This window comes from Epinephelus lanceolatus, chromosome 1, assembly GCF_041903045.1.
Source record: "Epinephelus lanceolatus isolate andai-2023 chromosome 1, ASM4190304v1, whole genome shotgun sequence".
In the NCBI taxonomy this organism is placed as follows: Eukaryota; Metazoa; Chordata; class Actinopteri; order Perciformes; family Serranidae; genus Epinephelus; species Epinephelus lanceolatus.
In genome coordinates, this window is record NC_135734.1 from 6,097,775 (window position 1) to 6,120,622 (window position 22,848).

The following is a 22,848-nucleotide window of genomic DNA, read 5'->3' on the forward strand; positions in this document are numbered from 1 at the left end:
GCTCATATCAAAGCATAGAATCACTCGATGAAATAGATTTATGGGGAGTTGTCTGCTTTAAAATACAGATGACTCCCTGCTGTGTAAGCTGGTTTAAAAAAAATGGATTGGGTTAGCCTAGATTCAGGGACACAGAGACTGAACAGTATACATGTATGGTAGTATGGTATGTCTGGGCATGCAAACACTCTCTCTCTCTCTCTCTCTCTCTCTCTCACTCACACACACACACACACACACACACTCTCTCTCTCTCTCTCTCTCTCTCTCTCACACACACACACACACACGTGCACAAAGATTAATCTCATGACAGGATGCAGCCAAATCCTCCAAAGTTGAAAGGTTTAAACCAGTAATTAAACTTCAGCTTCATCAGCTTTGTTCCAGAAACAATTACAATCAGGTCTGGGGTTCAAAGCACACTCACCCTGTCCTGGAGGCACCATGGGTACTTGGCTGGTGTCAGGAGAATGGCAGGTGACACCGGATTGGGTGACAATGGCAGGACTGTGGCTGTCCTGGAAGTAGCAGGAGTAGGACTCCTCTTTCTCTAACACTGGGAGTCCCGGGACTGACAGAGACACCTGACAGAAGACAAAAATCACTGATTGAAAGTCCTGGTAAATCATCGGAGTCAGAGCTAGTGTGCTGTTGAACCATATTTGTACATGCTAAAATGCAGCTCAGTGTGGCCACACAGATCAGATCAAAATGACATACTTTATGTTTTCCTAAACTTGACCTTGGTGGAAAATGTCATGAGGTTGAGAAAAGATATAAAGGAGAGTTCATAAGGACTTATGCAAAGACAGCCGCAGTGCCGAGAATGTCCAACTGTACTTAAACTCGGCTCCATAATTATGTGACAGTGTATATTATTGAGATGGGTCTATCGTGATAAAACTACAATGTTAAGAAGATGCACTAATAAAAGCGCTTCTCAGATACTTCATCCAATATGTTCTCATTGTGTTGTTTCATGCAGGCTATATAAACGTGAACAAGTGAGTTGGTGAAAGATCTTACTTTCTTACCAAAGATAGATTTGAAATAAAAAAAGGAATATGGGCTACCAGTCACAAAAGTAAAACTAAATGGCTGTCATATAAGAACGGCTGCTCACACTCACTCTCCTGTCTTCTCATATTCAGCCACAAGAATCCCAATTAGTATGGTTGAATGAAAATTATTTTCAAATTTATGCATAATAGGCACAGCGTTTGTTTCATGAATGGCGGAATGGTGCATCGCTTTAAATGTTGCTGCAACAAGGAATTGTGGGATGGCATTATCTTCCTAGGTCAAGCTCCCAGAAACAGTGCAGGATTTGAAGCCAATTTCACACAGTGGATAAACGTGGCATTACAACATCCAGGCCCATCACGTGACGCCATTGGGCCCAAAAAGACTTACCTTTAGACTTAGATTAGGAAAGTGACATTTGTAAAGCAACAGAATTTTTTTTTAGTCTCTTTCACCAACACAGCCAAGCTCTACAGAGGAGTGAAGCATAAAGTTGAGGAATCTATGAGTACAGCAGGAAGGGTGGCTTTAACTTGTGACGCCTGGACTTCAAGGTCAGTGGATTATGGATTCCTTTATTTCACAGGACTGGCAACTGCTGTCTCATGTTCTCTAAACTATAGCTGTACACAAAAGTCACACCGGAGAAAACACTACAAACCTCATGCAAAATGCAGCACAAGGATGGGGGATTGCCCATACAAACCTTGTTGTTGTAGCTTCGAACCTAAGTGTTGCCATTCAGTTAGTGGGACACCTGCATCTCAAGTGTTTTGCTCACAAGCTTAATCTGACCTCGTAGAGGTGTTTAATCAGTTTTACGACAGTGTTGGTCTGTCTGTCTGCTTTGCATCACATTTTGTTGCCACAAAAATGACTGAAGCCAAATGAACAGACTGAAAACTTTATCTTACGAGGTAGAAATGGATTTTGATTAAGTTCTACTTTGGGAAAATAATTTGCACTTAGAAAAAAATAGGCAATAAACTGTAATATGTTTCATTGCAATACTCAGCATATTGCAATAATATTGTATCCTGACCACAGTATCGTGATAACATCGTATTGTGGGTCTTCTGGTGATTGCCCCCCCAGTCACAACCTCTATGAAATGAGTCGTTTCACTGACAGGATTTGATCTTTTCGGTCAGATAACTTTGGATGCCATGATGCAGAAGATGTGGGTAATTCCATACTACAGAAACTGAGCTTTACTACATGATGGTCTGGTGTATCCTATGCCAAATAAGATAAGAGTGGAAGCATTTCAACTCCTTTATTTAGTATTTAGAGAATTCTACCAGCTATTATCATGGCTGCCAATCAGATACTTTCTGGTCTTTTCACTCAGTTAGGAACCTTCCTACGCAAAACAGACTATTTGAGTTTCTCTCTGCCCTTTATCAACACAATGAGACATCACATGTACCAGGAAGTGCAGAGGACAACCAACATCCAGCAGCAGACTGGTAGAGCATTGAAAGCATGATGGAGAAACAGAATTAGAGCACAATGTTCCCAAATGCAACAGGCAGAGTTACTGGACAGATATCTCTGCGTTACTGAGTCCACACCTGTGCTGTTACAGAGGACACTGAAGGTCACAATGCCCGTAAGTGATTAAACTGTCTGAACACGTGAATCTGATCTGTTCACTTGTAAATGTCACTGTGGGATAATTTGATTTGAAAAGTCAAACTGGCTCCCCTGCTGCAGGAGCATAAATCATACTGATCAAGCTCTGTGATTTATTATCATACTTTTATTTTTATTTCGGCTCCAGTGTTCTTCCTCATTCATGTGGTGTTTCTGCACTGCAGCTCCAAGATATTATCAGCCAATCAAGAGTCGGACCTCTACAGTGATGTCTGTCCTTGGATTTTCTGTCCATTAACCTACACCTTTCACCTACTGGCCACATGTCTCACCTGAGAGATACAGAGTAAAGGTAAGGGAATGACACGTATTCCACTGCATTCCCAAGGTTCTTCAAAATGAAAAAACTAAATTGCAACTAGAAGTGTACTCGGAGGGTGCAAACAGCTGCCAAGGCCAAATGACCCATCTTACAATGCTGAGGGAGCAATATACGACATTCAGAACATTGATATCGCAGCAAACTACTGTTGCGTACATCCCCACTGGCTAGCTTATTGCGCTAAACACTACTTGGGCTGGGTGTGCACGGAAGAACTATCCTCATCGTAAGATTACACTCTTTGTGTCTATAAATACCTTGATTCACAACTTAATTTGCTTTAAAACCACAGCTGAGGTTGCTGATCCTGCGGGGAGTCAGGAGGCAGTCCAGCCACTGAAGTTTCAATATGTTTAATGAAAGAGAAACTTTGTCGATTTTCAACCAGCTCTCCATCATCACAGTGTGCACTGGCAAAAGTCCAGCAGACCTCTGCTGTGAACTGGGCAGAAGGCTCTGGGTGCTTGTGGCAGAGGGAAGCCAAGCACTGTTCATCTGTACACACTGTGATGACAGAGCTGGTTGAAAATCAGCAAAGTTTGCCTTTTACGGCTGTAGCAGCTGAAACTCTGTCAGTGACTTTAGTAAAAAGATAAACAGAGGGGAGGCATACACATGTAAATACACATAATGGAGATACAGGGGCATCGAAACCCAACGTCCTGCCTGTGAGGAGAGGGATGAGAGGGGTCAGAGTTCCTCAGTGTCTTTTGGCATGGGTGGTTTCAAAGCCATTGCTGAACTGACACTGTTGCAGTTTCACAAGGCGCCCAGCTATCAGACACCTCTTTGAGCCAGCACCTGACTTTGCAGCACCTGAGTATTACTTGACGATAATGACAAAACATTTTCATCAGCGACCTTTTGTCCATGATGAAAATGAGACAATGACACGCTAAAAATAGACCTTGATAATAAAAACTAAGATGAAATCTATGTTTCATTTTACATTGATGAGACAAGATGTGACGAAAATGTTAATGGTGGACTATCGGACATTAACAACAGAGAACAGCTGTGCTTGTAATTATCTTCAAATGCCGCATGAGCTTCAGACTGGCAAACTCTAGCAAATAGTCTGTGCCAGGATGTTGTGCTGACCACTGAACAGCAGCGGAGGAAGCAGCCACTGGCTGCCTGACTTCATAGCTGATCCCTGCAGGACTCCATTCAGACTGGACTCAGGGTTTATGGTTTGATGCTGTTTGACAGGCAAGTAGGAGACTCAGTTATCTGTGCTTTTCCTGCACCAGGACATGACAGGACAGGGCTCTGATCACTATCATCTCCTGACGCCCTGACACTTAACAAAGTCACATATCCAACACACACACAGGACCAGCCAGCATACAGTAAATCTCCCAGCTAAGCTGATATGGGACTATTGGACGAGTTACGGCAAGGTGATATGTGGGCCTGAGATTTATGGTGTTTTGGTATGTGAGGAGACTGTTTTTGTATTATTTTGGGGGGTGGGGGCATCTGTGCATTTTGTATTGCAAGATATCCTTGAGAAAGGCCCGTAGATGTCTGAGGTGGATGAGTCTCTTAATCTGCAGTCAAAACCAGAAAAGATGGGTTCCCTCATCCTCCCTTAAATCCTTTGTGAGGACATGTACAGACCAGTACGTGAAGACTTTTGTTTTGCTTCTTTGCTGCTTGAGTTCATGTAACTGTATTGCAGACTTACTGTCCTGCTCTCCTCCCTGCTGACATTGGAGGGGTTGAGGTCCTGGACTGCCAGACACTGCTGTTCCATGTCAAAGCTCCACAGCCACTGACCTGGCTGATTCCCACGAGCACACTGTGACTGCAACACACACCTGCAGGGAAAAAAACACAGAGGACGCCCTCTTACATCTTGTACACTACCTTCACTGTGTTTGTGAGCTAGAGACCGACTCTCCATCTCTGTCTCTTTAACTCTATTAAACAGCCACTTAAACTTGAGGCGTGGAAATGACCTTCAGTATATACTGCAGATCCATAAATCTCACTGTGATTGTAAAACTGCACACCAACTCCTTCCTGGATTGTTAAAATGTTTTTATAGGTAGTTGAGAGGTCTGGTTTCTATTCTAATATAAAGTGTGTGTGAAACAAGTTGGAAAGAACAAGTAAAGACAAACAGATTCCAAAACTGGAAAATATAAAAACAGGACTGTTGTGAACGCAGGAAGGATAGAAGAAAATAAAAGGAGTAAAGATGGACAAAGAGAAAAACATCCAGGTGAGGGGGAGGAGGGAGGCCAGGTGGTGATGCAGAGCAGCGAGGAGAGAGGAGGAGACACAGATGGGATGGAAATGTAAATTTCTTTCATCAGACTCAAACACAATCCCACCTGAGCACACTCAGTTATTTTTTAAGATGACTTGGCAAAAAACACTTCAAACACTAACGAGAGTGCCAGCAGCCTTCTTGTCCTCTGATATTTCACTACATGCAGCACTGAACTTTTTCTTCAGTACCAGTCTTTGAAGTAGACCTGGGTGGATCAAAATTACTGAAAATAAACATCTCACAGCATAAACAGCTCATTTATAATGAATTTTAATTTTACAATTCTTACAAAAGCAACAACAGATTAACAAACACTCAATAATGCTCACAGTAAATCCCAGGATGTAAAAACTTCAGATAAGACTGTGATTAAAGCAAAACAACTTGCCTTTTTTGTTCTCCCTCTTACAATTGAAAAGTCAAATTTATAAGCAAAAAAAGCATCATTACTTAATCTAATACACTCAAGTGATTTTGCAGCTACAGTTTTACTCCGTGTGGTTCGACCAGTAGCTTATAGTGGCTGATACTAGCTAGTGTTAGCAAACTTTAGGCATATATTGCTGTGTTACTGACATAACTGAGCCAGTCTGCTTTGTGATTTTCTTCTACTTTTCCCACTGTTAAGCTACGTCTTAGCATTTAGCATTTTCACGTAAGTATCATATGTGGCCACAGTGGCCGCTGTTCAGCCAAGGTTCCATAGACTGGCTTTAACAGTACAGATAAAAGTTTGACATTTTTATCTGGTTGCTATTATTCAGTCATTTTTTTTCTGAGATAGTCTACAACGGTGTATTAAGGCCATTGTAGGTTAAAAAAGAAAATAAGGAACAATGCGGGGCTGGCAAAGGGCGGTAATATTCACAGAAAAACCTCAGAATTTCTGAGATTAAAGTAATAAATTTTCAGGAAACAAACCTGGATATTCTCTGAGATTAAAGTCATAAATTTTCAGGAAACAAACCTGGATATTCTCCGAGATTAAAGTCATAAATTTAATAGGAAGAAAACTCATAAATTCATGAGGAAAAAAAAAATTCTAAGACTATTAAAGTCAGACATTTTTGTAAAAAAAAAAAATGCCTTAAGGACTTTCTGCTAGAAAGTCTGGTAACGTATTAAAGCATAAAAGTCCACATAGGGAGGAAGCCATAGTCGATGAATGAGTCAAGTACAGGACTATAACCCAGGAGACTGGGGTTTTTGTCCCATGTGAGTCAGTGATGGCTCATTATTTTCAGACTCAGCTGACTTATTATTTTCATCAGGGTGTATAAATTTTTTGAATGCACACTGTACATAAGCAGAAGAGCTGAATAGACTCATTCATGTTTATGTCATATTTAAATGTTGCTAGGATGCCAAGGGAGGACATCCAGCAGATGGCCTGGCTGTGCCCCAGACATCAGAAAAATTCCATTTTGGAACTATTTTTGAACCGTAACTGAATGTATGGATTGGACATTAAAACGGCGGTCATTTAATGACTCAGTGTTTGCTGGGATTCTCTATTTACTGGTGCCAGTCATGATTCTATAATCTCAGAGAGTACCCAAGTGGCTTTCTTATAAATTTACAACTTAAATCTTCCTCCCCTGCTGTGTTTTTTTCTTTAATCTACAATGACCCTAACATTCCATTGTAGTGTTCTGCGTTATTCTCTCCAAATCAGAAATTATAATTTTCTGTATGCTGTAATTTAAGGAGGAGTAAAGATGTAATATAATGTAAAGAGAAGATGGTGCCTTTTGTGTCACAAGATGTGCCAACATTTGCTACTTTTGTCTAATGAACAATAAATCTTAACATATATTCAAATGACACTGACACAAAACCAAAAAAAATCAACAAATTACTGTAACGGACTGTTCTTTATTCATTATAGGATGGGGTGGCTTAGGTGTGACTACTTCTTTTTTTTTGTTTGTTTTTGGCTACCTAGAAGCTACAAATATTTTCCCTTGAGCCTCTCTGAGTGACTGGCAGAAAATGCAAGACCCTCCCTCCACCCTATATTAGTTAGTAGATTTTTAAAAACTTACCCTTTAAAGTTTGAAAGTAAGAAATGGAAGATGAAATCCCGGAGTTGATAAAAGCCTCGGTTTTTCACTCTTGTCATGCATGCAGGTTAGTTTGTGCAAACAAATTATTTTTGGCAAAATTTTAAATGAGACACAGAATAAATTGATTCTGATGAACTATCACTATTTTAACTCAGATGTGATTATGTTTTTTTTCTGACTGAGGCATTTGTCGCACATAATATGTTCAAGGATTGTTGGATATTTGAAAATCCAACAATTCTGCAGTTACTGGCTATCATAAATGGTGTAATTTTGGAGATTTTTAAAAACATGCCTTCCAAACAAAGGCAAATTATTTTTGCATGTTTTCTTTAAATATCGGTGGCAAAGCAGATACAAAATACAGCATTTAAAGTTGTCTGTCCCTCCACTGAGTCAAAATATAAAAACACAAGTCCCTCCCCAGTGCTTAAAAAAATTAAGTGACATGCCTCCCCCTTGTTGAACCAGCCTCTCCCCCTAGTCCTAGCAATGTTAATGGCATGGCTCTGGCAATGTCATCCCAGCTGGACCAGAATGAAATATCTCAATAACTATTGGGTGACTTGCCAAGAAATTTGGTACCCATATTCATGTTACCCTCAGGATGAATAGTAATCACCCTGAGGACTCCCTGTCTTTTCATTTAGCGGCATCATCCGATTGAAATTTACATTTTTCCAATACACTGGTTTATGACAACACAACTGCAAAGCTAGTGCCATGGTGATCATGGTAAATGTAATACTTGCTGAGCATCAGCACGTTAGCATTGTCATTGTGAGTATGTTAGCATTCTAACATTAATGTTTAGCTCACTGCTCTGCTATTTGTAAGTGCAGTATCACAGAGAAGCTAGCATGGCTGTGGACTCTTGGTGAATAACAATAGGTTAAGAAACTGTCACAGATCATTTATTTGTCTATCAGTTGTTAATGGACTAATTAATCCTTTCAGCACTGGTTCTCATGTTCTTTATGCTTTACATGTGATGGCTCTGATGTCTGTATTTGAAAAAAATCAGTTCTCTGCCTTCAACAAATGAGCTACTTTGTTACATCAAGTCACACCTTAAACTTTAGTTTTAGGTTCAGTTCAGTTAACTGCTTATGTGTATCTCACCTTCCCTCCAGGACACACCAGCCACAGTAGGGGTCGTGGGCCAGCAGGCAGGAGTGGCAGTCTGGGTGCTGCTGGCATTCAGCCACTGGTCTCTTCTGCAGCTGGAACCAGGACAACACAATCATGTTCAATCGTGCAAGCCATGCACACTAAGCTTCGGAAATCTGATTAAAAAAGAATAGGTGGCCCACATTTTCCAGTGGAACAATGCAAAATGAAAATATGGTCATTAGAATAATCCTAACTACAGGCTGCTGTACTGGAAGAGAAAGAACTGGGGCAGAAACAAGAGAGTCAAAATTATTTCTCTTTAGCTTTATTACATCAACACAGGAAGGACGCGTCTAGAAAAAAATGCATGAAATGAGGCTACAAGAGTGCAATTACTGTCATGTTGCATCTGTGTGTGTGTGTGTGTGTGTGTGTGTGTGTATACCATGTTATGAGTCATGATGAAGAGATGTTCCTCTTTCTGGTCCAGAATGAGGTCTGAACTGATAGCTGCTTTCTGCTGAATGGAGATGACAGAGTATTCCTCCACCTCGCCGTTTGGCCCCAGGAACACCTGAGGAAATGTACACATACATAGGGATGTTCAGATTATGTAATGATTTAACAGACTGCTGAATAAAAATATGCACTGAGCAGCAACTTAAATTGTCAATCACTTTAAAATGAAATTCTGTTGAATGCCTTCATTTTGAATGAGAGGATAAAAATAGATTGTTTCATTATTTTTTGCTTCTTGCAATTTTCACGACACAGTTACTGACTTTTTTAAAGGTCATAAACACACAGACTAACATTAGAATTTTATCTGACTGTATTATACATGTTGAAGCAAATATGGACGAGAAATCCTGGGTGTTATTATGGAATTGGAAGTCAGTTACTGAGCATGCATGTCAACAGATCAATCTCTATGATGGCTGATGAAGACTGTGTGATAAGGTGGAAAGTTTGGAAAACAGCTATTAAGTTAGTTCTTACAGGAATAAGCAGGCTGATTTCGGAATGGCTCGACTGTCATTAAACCTGTTCAAAGATGTTGGGCAACATTAACTGTATAATGCTAACAGCCCTGTCACTCTGTGTGTGACTCTGTCAAAGGTGTTTTGTCAAAAGACTAGTTGTTCAATTTGAAACAAATGGGAAGCAGAAGTGAAATGGAACTCAAATAGTACTTTTTAAAGATATTTTTAGGGCTTCTTGCCTTATATCGATGGGACAGTATTCCCATTAAAGGGGAACAAAGAGAGAGAGGGGATGACTTGCAGCAAAGGGCCATGTGACAGAGTTGAAAAAATGGCTGCCGCAGAGAGGACACAGCCATTGTACATGGAGCGCCTGCTCTACTACGTGAGCTACTGGGCACCAGTTAGAAATTTCAACTAGAATGCCCCCTAAAGTCAGATTTTCGACTCAGTAAGTTGACCGAACATCTCCAACCCCAACCTCAAAATCCAACATGGCTGCTCAACACATCAACAGTAGTGAAAGCCGTAGTAATATACTGAATATTAGCATTTCAATCACACTTGTGTCTTATTAAAACAGTCGTACACACAGTACTGTGGTGTTTGTATGTGCAAAATACCACATAATGCCTTGTGCTAACAATGGCTAATCTGCCTAGAGCTGGTATTGCCAGTTGTCTTTCTTGGTTTTCCAATTTGTTGAACTGGAACGCTGTCAACTCAGGTGTGACATCATTCCAAGCTCTGACTCCTGACATAAATGAGCATACGACATCCCTCTGTCCTTTGGACCCGCACAGTGGATAAGGAACTTTAACAGGGGGAAAAAAATGGTAGACAAACACAGCTCCCTCTGGAGACACTAAGGGCTTTATACAACTTTTTTTAACATATCCATTTGTACTTCCCAACTCCTGTTAATAGACTCTGATGTGTATAATCAGTGGCATCTCCCTTTAACTCTAAGAAATAACACTGATAAATTAAAACAGTTGGAGCCAATAAACAACCAGACAACATAATGAGGCCTCGACAGCAGTCTGACATTGTACTGGCTGTTAAAAGTCCAGAGCTGCTGTAATGTGGGTTAATACGAGAGGGCAGCCTGACCAACTGCTCCACATCAGCCTTTTGATGTTATTTACAGGAGCCTAAACATCAGCTTCATTCCATCTAATGACATTAGAGTGATATTCCACTGTGAGGGGATCTCTGCTGGAACAAAGAGAGCAATCATCCTAATGGCAAAATCCAGCACAGGTCAGGAGGAAGTGTGGATTCCCTGATCTGCCCTATGAGTTCAGGCATGTGTGTGTGTGTGTGTGTGTGTGTGTGTGTGTGTGTGTGGGGGGTAGTTGCAGACACTGGAGGCTGTGATGAATATGATATGGCAATTTAAGCCAGGATGTCTCCCTGATGCCAAGCTAATCCAATCCTTCAGGTATGTGGAGGATTTGAGGTCAGCTATGAAGTCTGACACTCTTTGATCCCACAGCTCCTCAAAGACAGTCTATCCAGGCTTTAATGCCTGTCCATCCAGACTAGAGCAAATAACTGAAACTACACAACAGAAGGGGAAACTGAAAGAAGTGACTAAACAACGTTCCTGTCTTCAAACAAGTAAAAGAAGAGCAGAAGGCACACACATTAGGAGCTTCTTCTATTAGTTAGAAAGACAATAATTTCAATGTTTTTAAGGGTAAGTAATACAAAACATGTCAAATAAGAAACAGCAAAAACCCAGTGTCAAAAGAGGATTGGAAAATATAAGAAAGAACAACAGGAAGCTGTCTAAGAGCCATTGCATGCCTGCTGCACAAACCCTCTCTTTCTTCCACCATGATGCACTGAGCTGACAAACATTCAGAGATGGAATCCTAACTGGTCAGCAATGATTCTTCAACCATCCATAAGACTGGTGAGGTTTCAGGAATTAAACTTCCCTTAAAATCATACTGGCTCCTGTGTCCGAACTTCATTTAGCTCTCTTGTTATTCCCAGCAGCTGCAATTAGCCAATCGCTGCACAGCATGTTTATCTGCTAGGGGCCTGAGGTCAACAACACTGGGAGGGAGTCAAAACACAAGAATAGATTTTCCTATCTCTAAAAACAACAAGGAAATTAAAGGGAACGTTTTCACAACTCAGTGAAGATGTTTGCATGGCTCGCCCTTCCCTCAGTCCGAACATATTGAAGCAAAAGTATAGTTTCTGACCCATAGACATGTCTGAGAAATACTTTACACAAGATTTTAAAAAGATTATACCAGTCAGTTCCCATAATTAGTTTAAAAGTAAGTTATATAATGGTTGTTGATCGGACAACTGTCTGTCACATCACAATTTAATGTCTCTAAAATATATGACAAATCATTCAGGAATTTCTGGAAAGTCCAGTTCTCGTACTTGAAAAAGGGATCCCACATCATGAAACATTTCCTCAGAGAGCCTCTCAGTTTGCACCTGATTTTTTCCAGTTTGACAAAATAAGGGCTTCCCTTATCCACAGAGTGTGTGAAGGAGGTATTGGAGACTTCCACTTGAGTAACACCAAGCATCTGGCGGGTAGGGTAAAAAAGGCTGACAAGGCTGCCTCATGGGAATAGAGTGGCAGTACACCAAACAATGCAATCATAGTACTAGGCTGACCTAAAGATTTCCCCCCGTAGGTCTGTAAGGCAGGGCAAGACTACTTAGAACATGTGTACATGGCTCGCCAGTGCTTAGCTACACCAGTCCTAAGTTGGGTTCACGTCTTTATATACCCTAGAGAGCCTAACTTTTGTGAAATGGTTGTACTATTTTGCACTGGATCAGTCCATGTTTTGCACAGATAGATGATTTGTGTACCTTATCAAGGACACCCTCCTAAAGTTCCACAGAAAGAAACTAGCTGTAGGGAATAAATTTGAGCTTATATAGATGACATCACTCTTTTCAGGGCAGATCCTGGCTTGAGGAATATGTCCAAAATGTGTGAATCAACTGGCAGGAAACTGACTGGAAACAGGAAATTGGCCTTTCCTTTTCTAACATGACAGTGTCCTGTACCAGGCTTTATCATCCAATTACTGTTAATTTCGTCAGCTATTCTTTTTTGATCTAGTCTTGAGGCCTTACACACCAAGGGCGTTTATTTTGTACAATTAATCAGCATATCTCTATGTAGATTTTTTTCAAACTGTTGTTTTTGTCACAAATAGCTACTTACACACAGAATGCTAACATTAAGTGATGATGAAGCAATATGTCTTTTTTTTAAACAACGTAGATTTTTCTGAGCTTTGTACAATAGAGGCATTTAGGACGCATTTGACCTCATATCGCATTTGACCTCATATCTTTTGTAATGTTAACGCTAATGCGTCCTGATGCCTCCCCAAAAAACACTGCATCATCAATGCAAGACGTGGTGGTTGTTTTGGTCAAAGCACACCAAGGCTCTATAACTTGTCAATTTTACGCCGAATTGGATAAAGTGTTACATGACCATCGCTTGTTTTGCCCTGTGGAAGGAGATGTATCAAATTCTGCTGACAGTGTTATGCCCAGCTTAGGGCTGGGCAATAATCAGATTTTATTTTCACCTACGATTTTGTCTTCCTTTGATTTTCAAAACAAGATAATCGAGATAAGACTATTTTATGTCAGTATCAACTGTTATTATTATTTTCTGTATCACTCTTTTTTTAAATCCCTCTTAGTGGGGGGACATTAAAGCATAGATTCACATCTTTTTTTACGTATGAATACAGCAGCTCAGATAACCTGCCAAGAGCAGATGATGAATCCTTAAATTTAAATCACATTTTTGGATACACTGAAGATCCTGCTGTCATCATCAAAATGATCAATAGCCATCTGCAGGTAATTACCATGGAGACATTAAATTAAAATCAATTTAAAATGTGGTAGTTTCATTAAGTTAGATTCAACTGCTTTTCATGTAAAAACAACAGGGAACTTAACAATTGCCTGCTTAATGTTCATTTTGAGACATTAAAGGGATAGTGCACCCCAAAATGAAAATTCAGCCATTATCTACTCACCCATATGCCGACGGAGGCCCTGGTGAAGTTTTAGAGTCCAAGAACACAAAATTGAATCCACTAAGTATCCCCATACTGCTCATCCATAGTGATCCAAGTGTGCTGCAGCCCTGACATAAAAAGTTGTTTGGAAAAACGTCACATGAACTCTGTTTTTAGCCTCACTGTAGCCTGTAGCTCTGACTGCTTCTCTGTGCTCTGCGTTCACATGTGCGCGCCTGCGCGAGACCAGCGAAAGCATGAGCTTTGCTCACCTGTGTTTACATCACATGACACGTGCACCGCAGGGAGAGACAACAGTAGCCACAGTCGCTAAAAGATAATTTGCACTACGGTCTTTTAGCAAAGGACAGCCCAACATGTCTGAAGACTTTGAAATTGAGGAGGAACAGCATTTCTTTGTTGAGCCATATTTGTTTGAGCCCGAGTATACGGACGGAACTCAGGCTACTGGACGAAGCAGCCGCCGCAGCTCATGAGCCTAACCCTCAGCCAGCCGCAGAATACCGGAGTCAAGCACTGGAAACCTAGTGGTGTAGTTGTTTCAAATGCAAAGCAATGCCAACGGATGAGGAAAGTCTTTGCTGCTCAGACTGGGAATTGGCAATGCCTGCACTTGAGAATCTGGACATCAGTACTGACGAGACTGCTGCTCTTCAGAGACCGTGCATCACCGATCACCCTGAGCGCACACACGTGAGCGCGGAGCACAGAGAAGCAGTCAGAGCTACAGGCTACAGCGAGGCTAAAAACAGTTCATATGACGTTTTTCCAAACAACTTTTTATGTCACGGCAGCAGCACACTTGGATCACTACGGATGAGCAGTATGGAGATAGATTAGTCTGGGGCGCCGTCTGCCATTAGGTGTGCTAGCCACTCCCCCTGCCGATCTCCACAAGGGATGTGAGGACTCTAAAACTTCACCAGGGTCTCCATCGGCATATGGGTGAATAGATAATGGCTGAATTTTCATTTTTGGGTGCACTATCCCTTTAAGGTGATCCTGGTTAGAAACCACAAATAAACTGGGATTTAAAAAAAAAAAAAAAAAAGCATTGTCAATCTGCTTCGGAGGCATACAAGAGGAATGAAAGAGAGACTGGAGTTCAGTCAAAGACTCAGCTGCCACACAAAGGCACACACACACACACACACACACACACACACACACACACACACCCATTCCCACTGGTGGTGTGTGGCAAACGGACAGACTAACTAGCAGGCTGACAGATAACAGAGATGTGAATGTGGTGGATGACACATCTCTGTTTCTCGCTAGCTTACACCTGTCGCCGCACAGTTAGCAGACTGGTCGTTTCCGATAAATCAACAAATGCTGGAACAATCCGGAGGCCATAAAGACAGAGTGCAAGTCCTGCCCACAACAGAGGAGAAAATACCTCATCACTCTCCATTGACTTCATACTGAATGAAGGTGCCTCCTTAATACTTCAGTTTACTAACAAACAACAGAAAAATGTTGAAAAAGGTGCTGTGTGGTACGATGCAGTACCAACAGGGTAAAGATCCCAGAACTAAGCTGCCAAACTGAAAGACTGGGCCTTTAAGAAGACAAAAGTGGATATTACATTAAGGGGTGTAACTTCCATAAAGCTGGGGCCAAGTTCCAGCTGCTAAATTTAGCCAGACAAACTGTACAAGTTGAAGCTAACTAAGCTATGCAGGGCCTGGTTGCGATCTTTGTTGGCTTAAATGATGATCTTATCTATTGATTCTATTAAATAATTGTAAATATCAAAGTATTTCACTATTGGCCATTTAGTGGGATCATTTCTCCAAGATAAGCAAGCTGAGGAAAAGGTACACTGAGACTAACTGCCAATATTAAGTTTGCATATAATATATTTTTGCTTCTCTGGTAAAGACAGGGTGCTAAAATAAACCTTTGACATGCTGGAATGTAATGTTTTTAGCGAGTTACAGGCATTTTAGTAGCGTTCCAGCTTTTGGTTGTGCAGTTTGTCTGGCTAAATTTAGCAGCTGGAACTTGGCCCCAGCTTTATGGAAGTTACACCCCTTAATGTAATATCCACTTTTGTCTTCTTAAAGGCCCAGTCTTTCAGTTTGGCAGCTTAGTTCTGGGATCTTTACCCTGTTGGTACTGCATCGTACCACACAGCACCTTTTTCAACATTTTTCTGTTGTTTGTTAGCAAACTGAAGTATTAAGGAGGCACCTTCATTCAGTGTGAAGTCAATGGAGAGTGATGAGGTATTAGGTATTTTCTCCTCTGTTGTGGGCAGGACTTGCACTCTGTCTGTATGGCCTCCGGATTGTTCCAGCATTTGTTGATTTATCGGAAACGACCAGTCTGCTAACTGTGCGGCGACAGGTGTAAGCTAGCGAGAAACAGAGATGTGTCATCCACCACATTCACATCTCTGTTATCTGTCAGCCTGCTAGTTAGTCTGTCCGTTTGCCACAACCAAGCACATTGTGTCGTCACCTCCACAATGTGTTTCACTGCTGACCATGTGAGAAGACAGCTGATGAGACTCCACTCAAATAAGGCTGCAGGCCCTGATGGTGTCAGCCCCAGGGTGCTCAAAGCCTGTGCCCCCCAGCTATGTGGAGTACTTCAGCATGTCTTCAACATGAGCCTGAGTCTCCAGAGGGTCCCCTTGCTGTGGAAAACATCCTGCCTCGTTCCTGTGCCAAAGACGTCGCGTCCCAGTGGCTCCAAGGACTACAGACCCGTGGCATTGACCTCCCACATCATGAAGACCCTGGAGAGACTCGTCTTGGAGCAGCTCCGGCCCATGGTCAAGCCACTTTTGGGCCCCCTCCAGTTCGCCTGTCAGCCCCGACTTGGAGTTGAGGACGCCATCATCTACCTGCTCAACCGTGTCTACGCCCATTTGGATAAGCCGGCGAGCACTGTGAGGGTCATGTTTTTTGACTTCTCTAGTGCGTTCAACACCATCCGTCCAGCTCTACTGGGTGACAAGCTGACAGCAACGCAGGTGGATGCCCCCCTGGTGTCCTGGATTGTAGACTACTTGACTGGCAGACCACAGTATGTGCGCTTGCAACGCTGTGTGTCAGACAGAGTGGTCAGCAATACCGGGGCCCCGCAGGGGACTGTCCTCTCTCCCTTCCTCTACACCACGGACTTCAGCTATTGCACTGAGACCTGCCATCTTCAGAAGTTTTCTGATGACTCTGCTATAGTTGGATGTATCACCAAGGGTGATGAGGATGAGTACAGGGCTGTTGTGGATAACTTTGTCACATGGTGTGAGCAGAACCATCTGCAGCTCAATGTGGCAAAGACAAAGGAACTGGCTGTGGATCTGAGGAGGACCAAGACACCGGTGACCCCTGTTTCCATCCAAGGGGTCAGTGTGGACATTGCAGAGGACTATAAGTACCTGGGGGTACACATTGACAATAAACTGGACTGGGTTAAGAACACTAACGCTCTCTACAGGAAGGGCCAGAGCCGTCTCTATTTTCTGAGGTGACTGAGGTCCTTCAACATCTGCTGGACTATGCTCAGGATTTTCTATGAGTCTGCGGTGGCCAGTGCTGTCCTCTATGCTGCTGTGTGCTGGGGCAGCAGGCTGAGAGTGGCGGACGCCAACAGACTCAACAAACTGATCCGCAAGGCCAGTGACGTTGTGGGAACGGAGTGTGACTCTCTGATGGTGGTGTCAGAGAGGAGGATGCTGTCTAAGCTACGAACTATCTTGGACAATGTCTCACACCTACTCCACCATGTGCTGGTCAGGCACAAGAGTACTTTCAGTGGGAGACTCATACCACCAAGATGTACCACTGAGCGCCACAGGAAATCATTCCTGCCTGTGGGCATCAAACTGCACAACTCCTCCCTCTGAGTGGCCCTGAGACTTTTTCACACACTGCAATAATTTAATTTAACTTGTGCAATAACCCCATTCACCCTGACTGTATATATTCTGTTTGTGTAAATAATCTTGTTCGGATTACAATATATATATGTATATACATATATATATATATATATATATATATATATATATATATATATATTTATTTTTTACGTTTATGTTTGTTAATAATTCCTGTTTATTTAACTATATATTTGTTAATACTATTGTTTAAATTTCTTATATTTTCACGTATCTTTCCTCTGTTGCAAGGAGCACCTGTAACATAAATAATTTCCCCTCAGGGATCAATAAAGTATTTCTGATCCTGATTCTGATTCTGATTGGGGCGCAGAGTGGTTTTCCCCTTTGGTGGGTGTGGTTTTCAGCATATCACACAATGTGAAAATTAGCTTTGCCTTCTGAATCAACTAACTTTTGAACACAAGATGTCAACACAGACATCTTTAAAGGATGTCAAACTTTATTGTTTTGTACCAATTTAACAAAATGTATTATCATAATTTTGTTGTGAAAACCACATGGGCATACATTGACTGTAAACACTTAAAAAATGAATGCATGAAAAAAGTTTGTTCTGATGATATCTTCTTTGCTACACAAAGAGAGAAAAAGACAAAATGAATGTCATTTGACAGGAATATTTTTGTCTAAAAGTCTCTGTTTTTGCTTTCTTAAAAATGTTGCCTACTTTGTTCTCTTTACACAGTGACACCAGATTTAATCTGGTATTAAACATTCATTGTTGGTTGCTGCAGTCAGGAGGACACAGACTGACAATGTATCTATTAATGACAGTGACACTGACATGGACTGTGTCTGCTTCTATGACTGATTACTCTACATCATTCTGAATGAGGGTCTCTGTTAAGAAGTGCACGTGTCTGCCAGTCAGCGATGACAGTGCACAACACGAGTACGGAGCTCCGTAATCTGGTCACAGGGATGTGCGGCTCAGTGTTTCACTGGCTCTGTGTGACGTAACTGTGCAAAAATACGTTAATGGCTGTCATTGTGCTATTTCTGCATGTTGCAGGGGGGCCTCAACCACAAGCCACCGTTAAGAAAAAAATGGCACAAAGACCCAACTGTGTGGAGGCAAGCTCACGATCTGTAAACTTCTGATATCCAGGGGCCTCCCTACAACCTCCCTGCTCTACTGACCTTCCAGGTCAGTCTCGTTATTAGTAATCAAAATAAATATAGAAAAGCACTATTTTCCGTGATCAACAAGCCCAACAACTATTGTGTGCTAAACTGCTTTTATACTTCTGAGCGAATACACATGCTAAGCTGACACATTCTATTCCATACATACATGCCTGTTATCCTCTTAGATTTTCTCTGATTTTTCTTACACAACAGGACATTCCTTGTGTCTCTGTGTGTCTGGCCAAGCTTCAGCTACAACCTGTTGAGGACAGTGTAATTCCAGAAAAGCTTCACATGATCCAGTCATGGAGCTGCACATTATACATGGAGAAGTTAGAATTTACTACTTCATGTTCTATAGTAATATTGTCCATTCTCAATACCCCTAACTAGTGCTGGTATCAACAAAAACTGAACCTGATCAGCTTTAAAAAGGTAGAATTTATTGGTCTGTGCGGGGCATATTGGATGAGGAGAAATACACACAAAAGTGTAATATAGTATAGGATTAATTTTTAGAACTTTAAATTTTAGAATTTATATATATATATATATATATATATATATATATATATGTATATATGAGAGTGTAGTATTAGTATAATAATTGCAGTTGCAGTTTACATTCATGTCCGTGAAAACATAGATGCTTCACACACATCTTTGCCCCTAACAGCACCGAAGATCTCTACCCAGGGTCCAAAACTGGCTGGTAAGTGAAATTTTTTACCAGCCAGGCAGATATTTTACCAGCCAACCAAATAAAAATTGCTTTTAAGTGTTGTAATTTGCTATCAGTATTATTTAGCATGTCATTTGGGTCTTGTATGCGATTCTCAATCAATATTTTAATAGTGTGCACTAATATTAGTAATAATGTATGTTAAAATATGAATAACTGTTTCAACAGTTAAGTGTAATATTTGGGTTAATAAATTCTGTAGTATTCTTACTACAGTGCAAAAAGAATCTTTCATTAAGGAATTTTACATGAATCACTGACTTCAGTCCCCTTTGGACAGTTGAGACAAAAGATTTGAGCTCGACCAGACTGCAACAGCAGGGCCTGCCCTATATAAACATGAATGTCTGACCAGTGGTGGACAAAGTATTCAACGACATGACTTGAGTGAAAGTAAAGATACTCTTGGTCAAATATTACTCCAATACAAGTGAAAGTTGTTCAGTCATTTTTTTTTTTACTTAAGTGAAACTGCACCAACTGATTAACATACAAGTAAAGAACAGTCCCTTCATAAGTAAAAAGAAAGAAATGTGAATGGCTCGTTTCTCCTCTGACACAACACATACCTGTGTGCTCGGCTGTTCAGGTACGTTTGGGCAGCGATCGCAGCACACCGAAATTCTCGCGCGAGCCCGTTCACATCAGACGCGCATTTCTCCACGCCGGTCGACAAGTGGTTCTGCTCCCAGCTGTTGTCTCCGTCACATTTGGGGCTGTTTTTCCATCATGGGTAACTGCCCGGCTTGACACATTTGCTCGCGGCTCGCGCAGAAAATAGACCAGACGCCGAAAGGATCACTGCAGGGCAGCTCCGCGGCCAGTGTGGATGACACAATCGGTTAACATGGGTGCCGAAAGGAAACTAGCTTCGCTTCTCGGCGCTTCGAGGCTATTCACAGCGCTTCCGCGGGCGGTGTGGCCCTGGCGTTACGTGACCAAAGATCGTCTCTGCCTGAAATACACATTACTCTGCCAGGAAACCAGTCGATACCAGCACCGTTCTACAGTAACAAAAAATGCATTTTCGCTGGTAAAAAAATAACTCGCCAGAGTGGCGAGTAGTCTTAAAAATTTACCAGCCAGAGACAAAATCTAGCTACCTGTAATTGGCGAGTGGCGAGTGTTAGTTTTGGACCCTGTCTCTACCATCAGCACAGTTTGAAGGTGGACACCCAAGATTAGTGTCTCCAGTTCAGTATCTGACCAAATGTCTAATCCTCTGCTCCTGAGATATGATGAGATATGATGTTGAATAATGGCTAAAAAACTGTTTTTGCATAACATTATGATGTCACAGTGAGGTTGACCTTTGGGCTCTAAAATGTCATTACTTCATCATTTTATCCTATTAGACATTTGTGTGAAATTTTGTCATAATTAGTGTATGAATCCTTGAGTTATGGCCCACAACCTGTTTTGTGAGGTCACAGTGACCTTTGATCTTTTACTATCAAATTCTAATCAGTTCATCGAGTCCAAGTGAACGTTTGAGCCAAATTTGAGAAAATTCTGTTGCGGTGTTCTCAAAATATCGTGTTCACAAGAATGAGACAGATGCAAGGTCACAGTGACCTTTGACCTCCAAATTTAATCAGTTCACTGTTGAGTCCAAGTGGAAGTTTGTGCCAAATTTTAAGAAATTGTGGCAAGGTGGTCTTGACATATTGCATTTACTTTGGCAAGATTTTTCAGGCCATGCTAACAGAAATAGTTTGGAAGCAGTCAAGACACAAAACAAAAGTCCACCAGTGTTTTTTCATAACACTGACAAAAATTGTAACAGAATATTACATAACAGTGTTAAAACCCATCTGGAGCTACTTTATCTTTTTCTACAGGCAGGTAAAGTTGTGGGTAGTGATTAAACAGAAAGAAATGTAGATGTACACCTAAGTTCTACAAATAAAATATTGCTACATTACAGTAATAATGCTGAAGACTTTTATTTAAATAAATGTCTGTTAAGTCCAAGCTGCAGCCTCAGAGGCTGAAAAATGAAGCCAATGCCAAAGTCCCAAAAACAGCAGTTCCTCTAAAGACCACTTGAGGCTGGCTCCAAAAGGGAGTCAATCCTCATAGACCCCCATGTTAAGATGCCTTTGTTAAAACGTGTTGTTTACAGCTTGGTGCAAAAACACAGATTTGGTCTCTACAGCTAATTTTCCCTTCATGACAACTGAACAGAGGGGTATTTCTTATATAGTTCACCCCTTTACATTTTAGTAAGGTTTCAAGTTCCCCCTGGTTAAGGATGTGGCTACTTCAAGTGTCAGGCTGTCTGCGAGGCAACACTATAATCTATGAGGCAGATCCATCCCTCGCTCGTCCACAGCTCTACCCTCCAATCCAATAAGATGGGGACGGCCAAAGTGCCAAACTCAAGGCTTCAGAGTGGGTCTTCACAAACCTATGGCTAAAGTCATGGTGCTTACTCTCATTATTTTTTTTAAGTCTGGTTATTGTTAAGTCCTATCTATCGCCGAATGAGAAAACACAATGGTGATTGAGCCTATGGTCCACTGCTGAAAGCCCTTGCATTTGCGCAATTTTGTACTGGGTGTCTGTGGCAACATTCCTGGGAAAAAACAGAAGTAGCGTGGAGTCATTAACAATCCACCCTCACACACATACATGCACATACACAAACATACACACACACCATCTATGCTGTGGTTATACTTTCATCTCACCAGCTGCAGGGCTCATAAAACAAGCTGATATAAATAAATTTACCAGCCTGGTTTCAAGTCTTAATCTGCAAACAAACACACTGTAATTATCAGTTATCGCTGCAGGTACCCAAAGAGAACTAAACAGAGATCTTCGAGATTATTAAGACACAGTGACAACCAATTTGAAAACCTGTGAATCTCTGAATACGATAAAACCTTGTTTTGAAATCCTTTTATGAGCAATGGAACTATGGAGAGAGGCAATGATTTAGCAAGCATGCACAGATGTTTTTGGAGGTCTGTGATCTCATCATTTACTTCAGTTACAACAAGGGTACAACAATCCACCAAAATCTTGGTGCATTCCTTGAGCATCAAGAAGGAAACATAACTCAAGATGTACCAGAACTCTGCTCCTGAGATTAGTTCTGCAGTGCTGAGTTGAGCCTGCCTGCTTCTACACACTGACACTATTTTAAACCTCCACCAGTTGGCACATGATTAGAGAGTGGCCGGCGTCTGGAATGAACAAGGAAAAGAGTTGAACTGGATGTCTGCTAGGTCGACTACTACATCTGTGCAGGGACAGGTATTACAGTTATATGAGAAATAACCACCACATGCTACCCAAATAGGGTCTGAAGTCAAAATGATGACACAAGTTGTCAAGAATGCCAGACTATTACTTCATATTTCCAGCAATAACAGCACAATCTCCACATAACATCACAATTAGCACATACACAAAGCACACATTGTTAGTGGTTTTGGTGTGTGTGTGTGTGTGTCTGGACACGCATTAAAGGTTCTGTATGTGGCATTCAGAGCACTGACATGGCAGGAAACCACTGTTTGCTATGTAAAAATATGATGCAGTGATGT

The 22,848-nt window shown here is 41.4% G+C and overlaps 1 protein-coding gene across 1 annotated transcript in view; it reads right to left on the bottom strand.

Annotated features, from left to right (window-relative positions):
• plxnb1b (plexin b1b) overlaps positions 1–22,848 on the bottom strand; it is a 160,370-nt gene that overhangs the window by 35,320 nt on the left and 102,202 nt on the right. Inside the window, exons 7-10 of the mRNA XM_033626645.2 lie at positions 8,910–9,038; positions 8,474–8,574; positions 4,695–4,827; positions 431–587 (exon numbers count right to left, since the gene is read on the bottom strand). Coding sequence (XP_033482536.1) covers positions 431–587; positions 4,695–4,827; positions 8,474–8,574; positions 8,910–9,038 — 520 coding nt within the window. The remainder of the gene's footprint in view (positions 1–430; positions 588–4,694; positions 4,828–8,473; positions 8,575–8,909; positions 9,039–22,848) is intronic.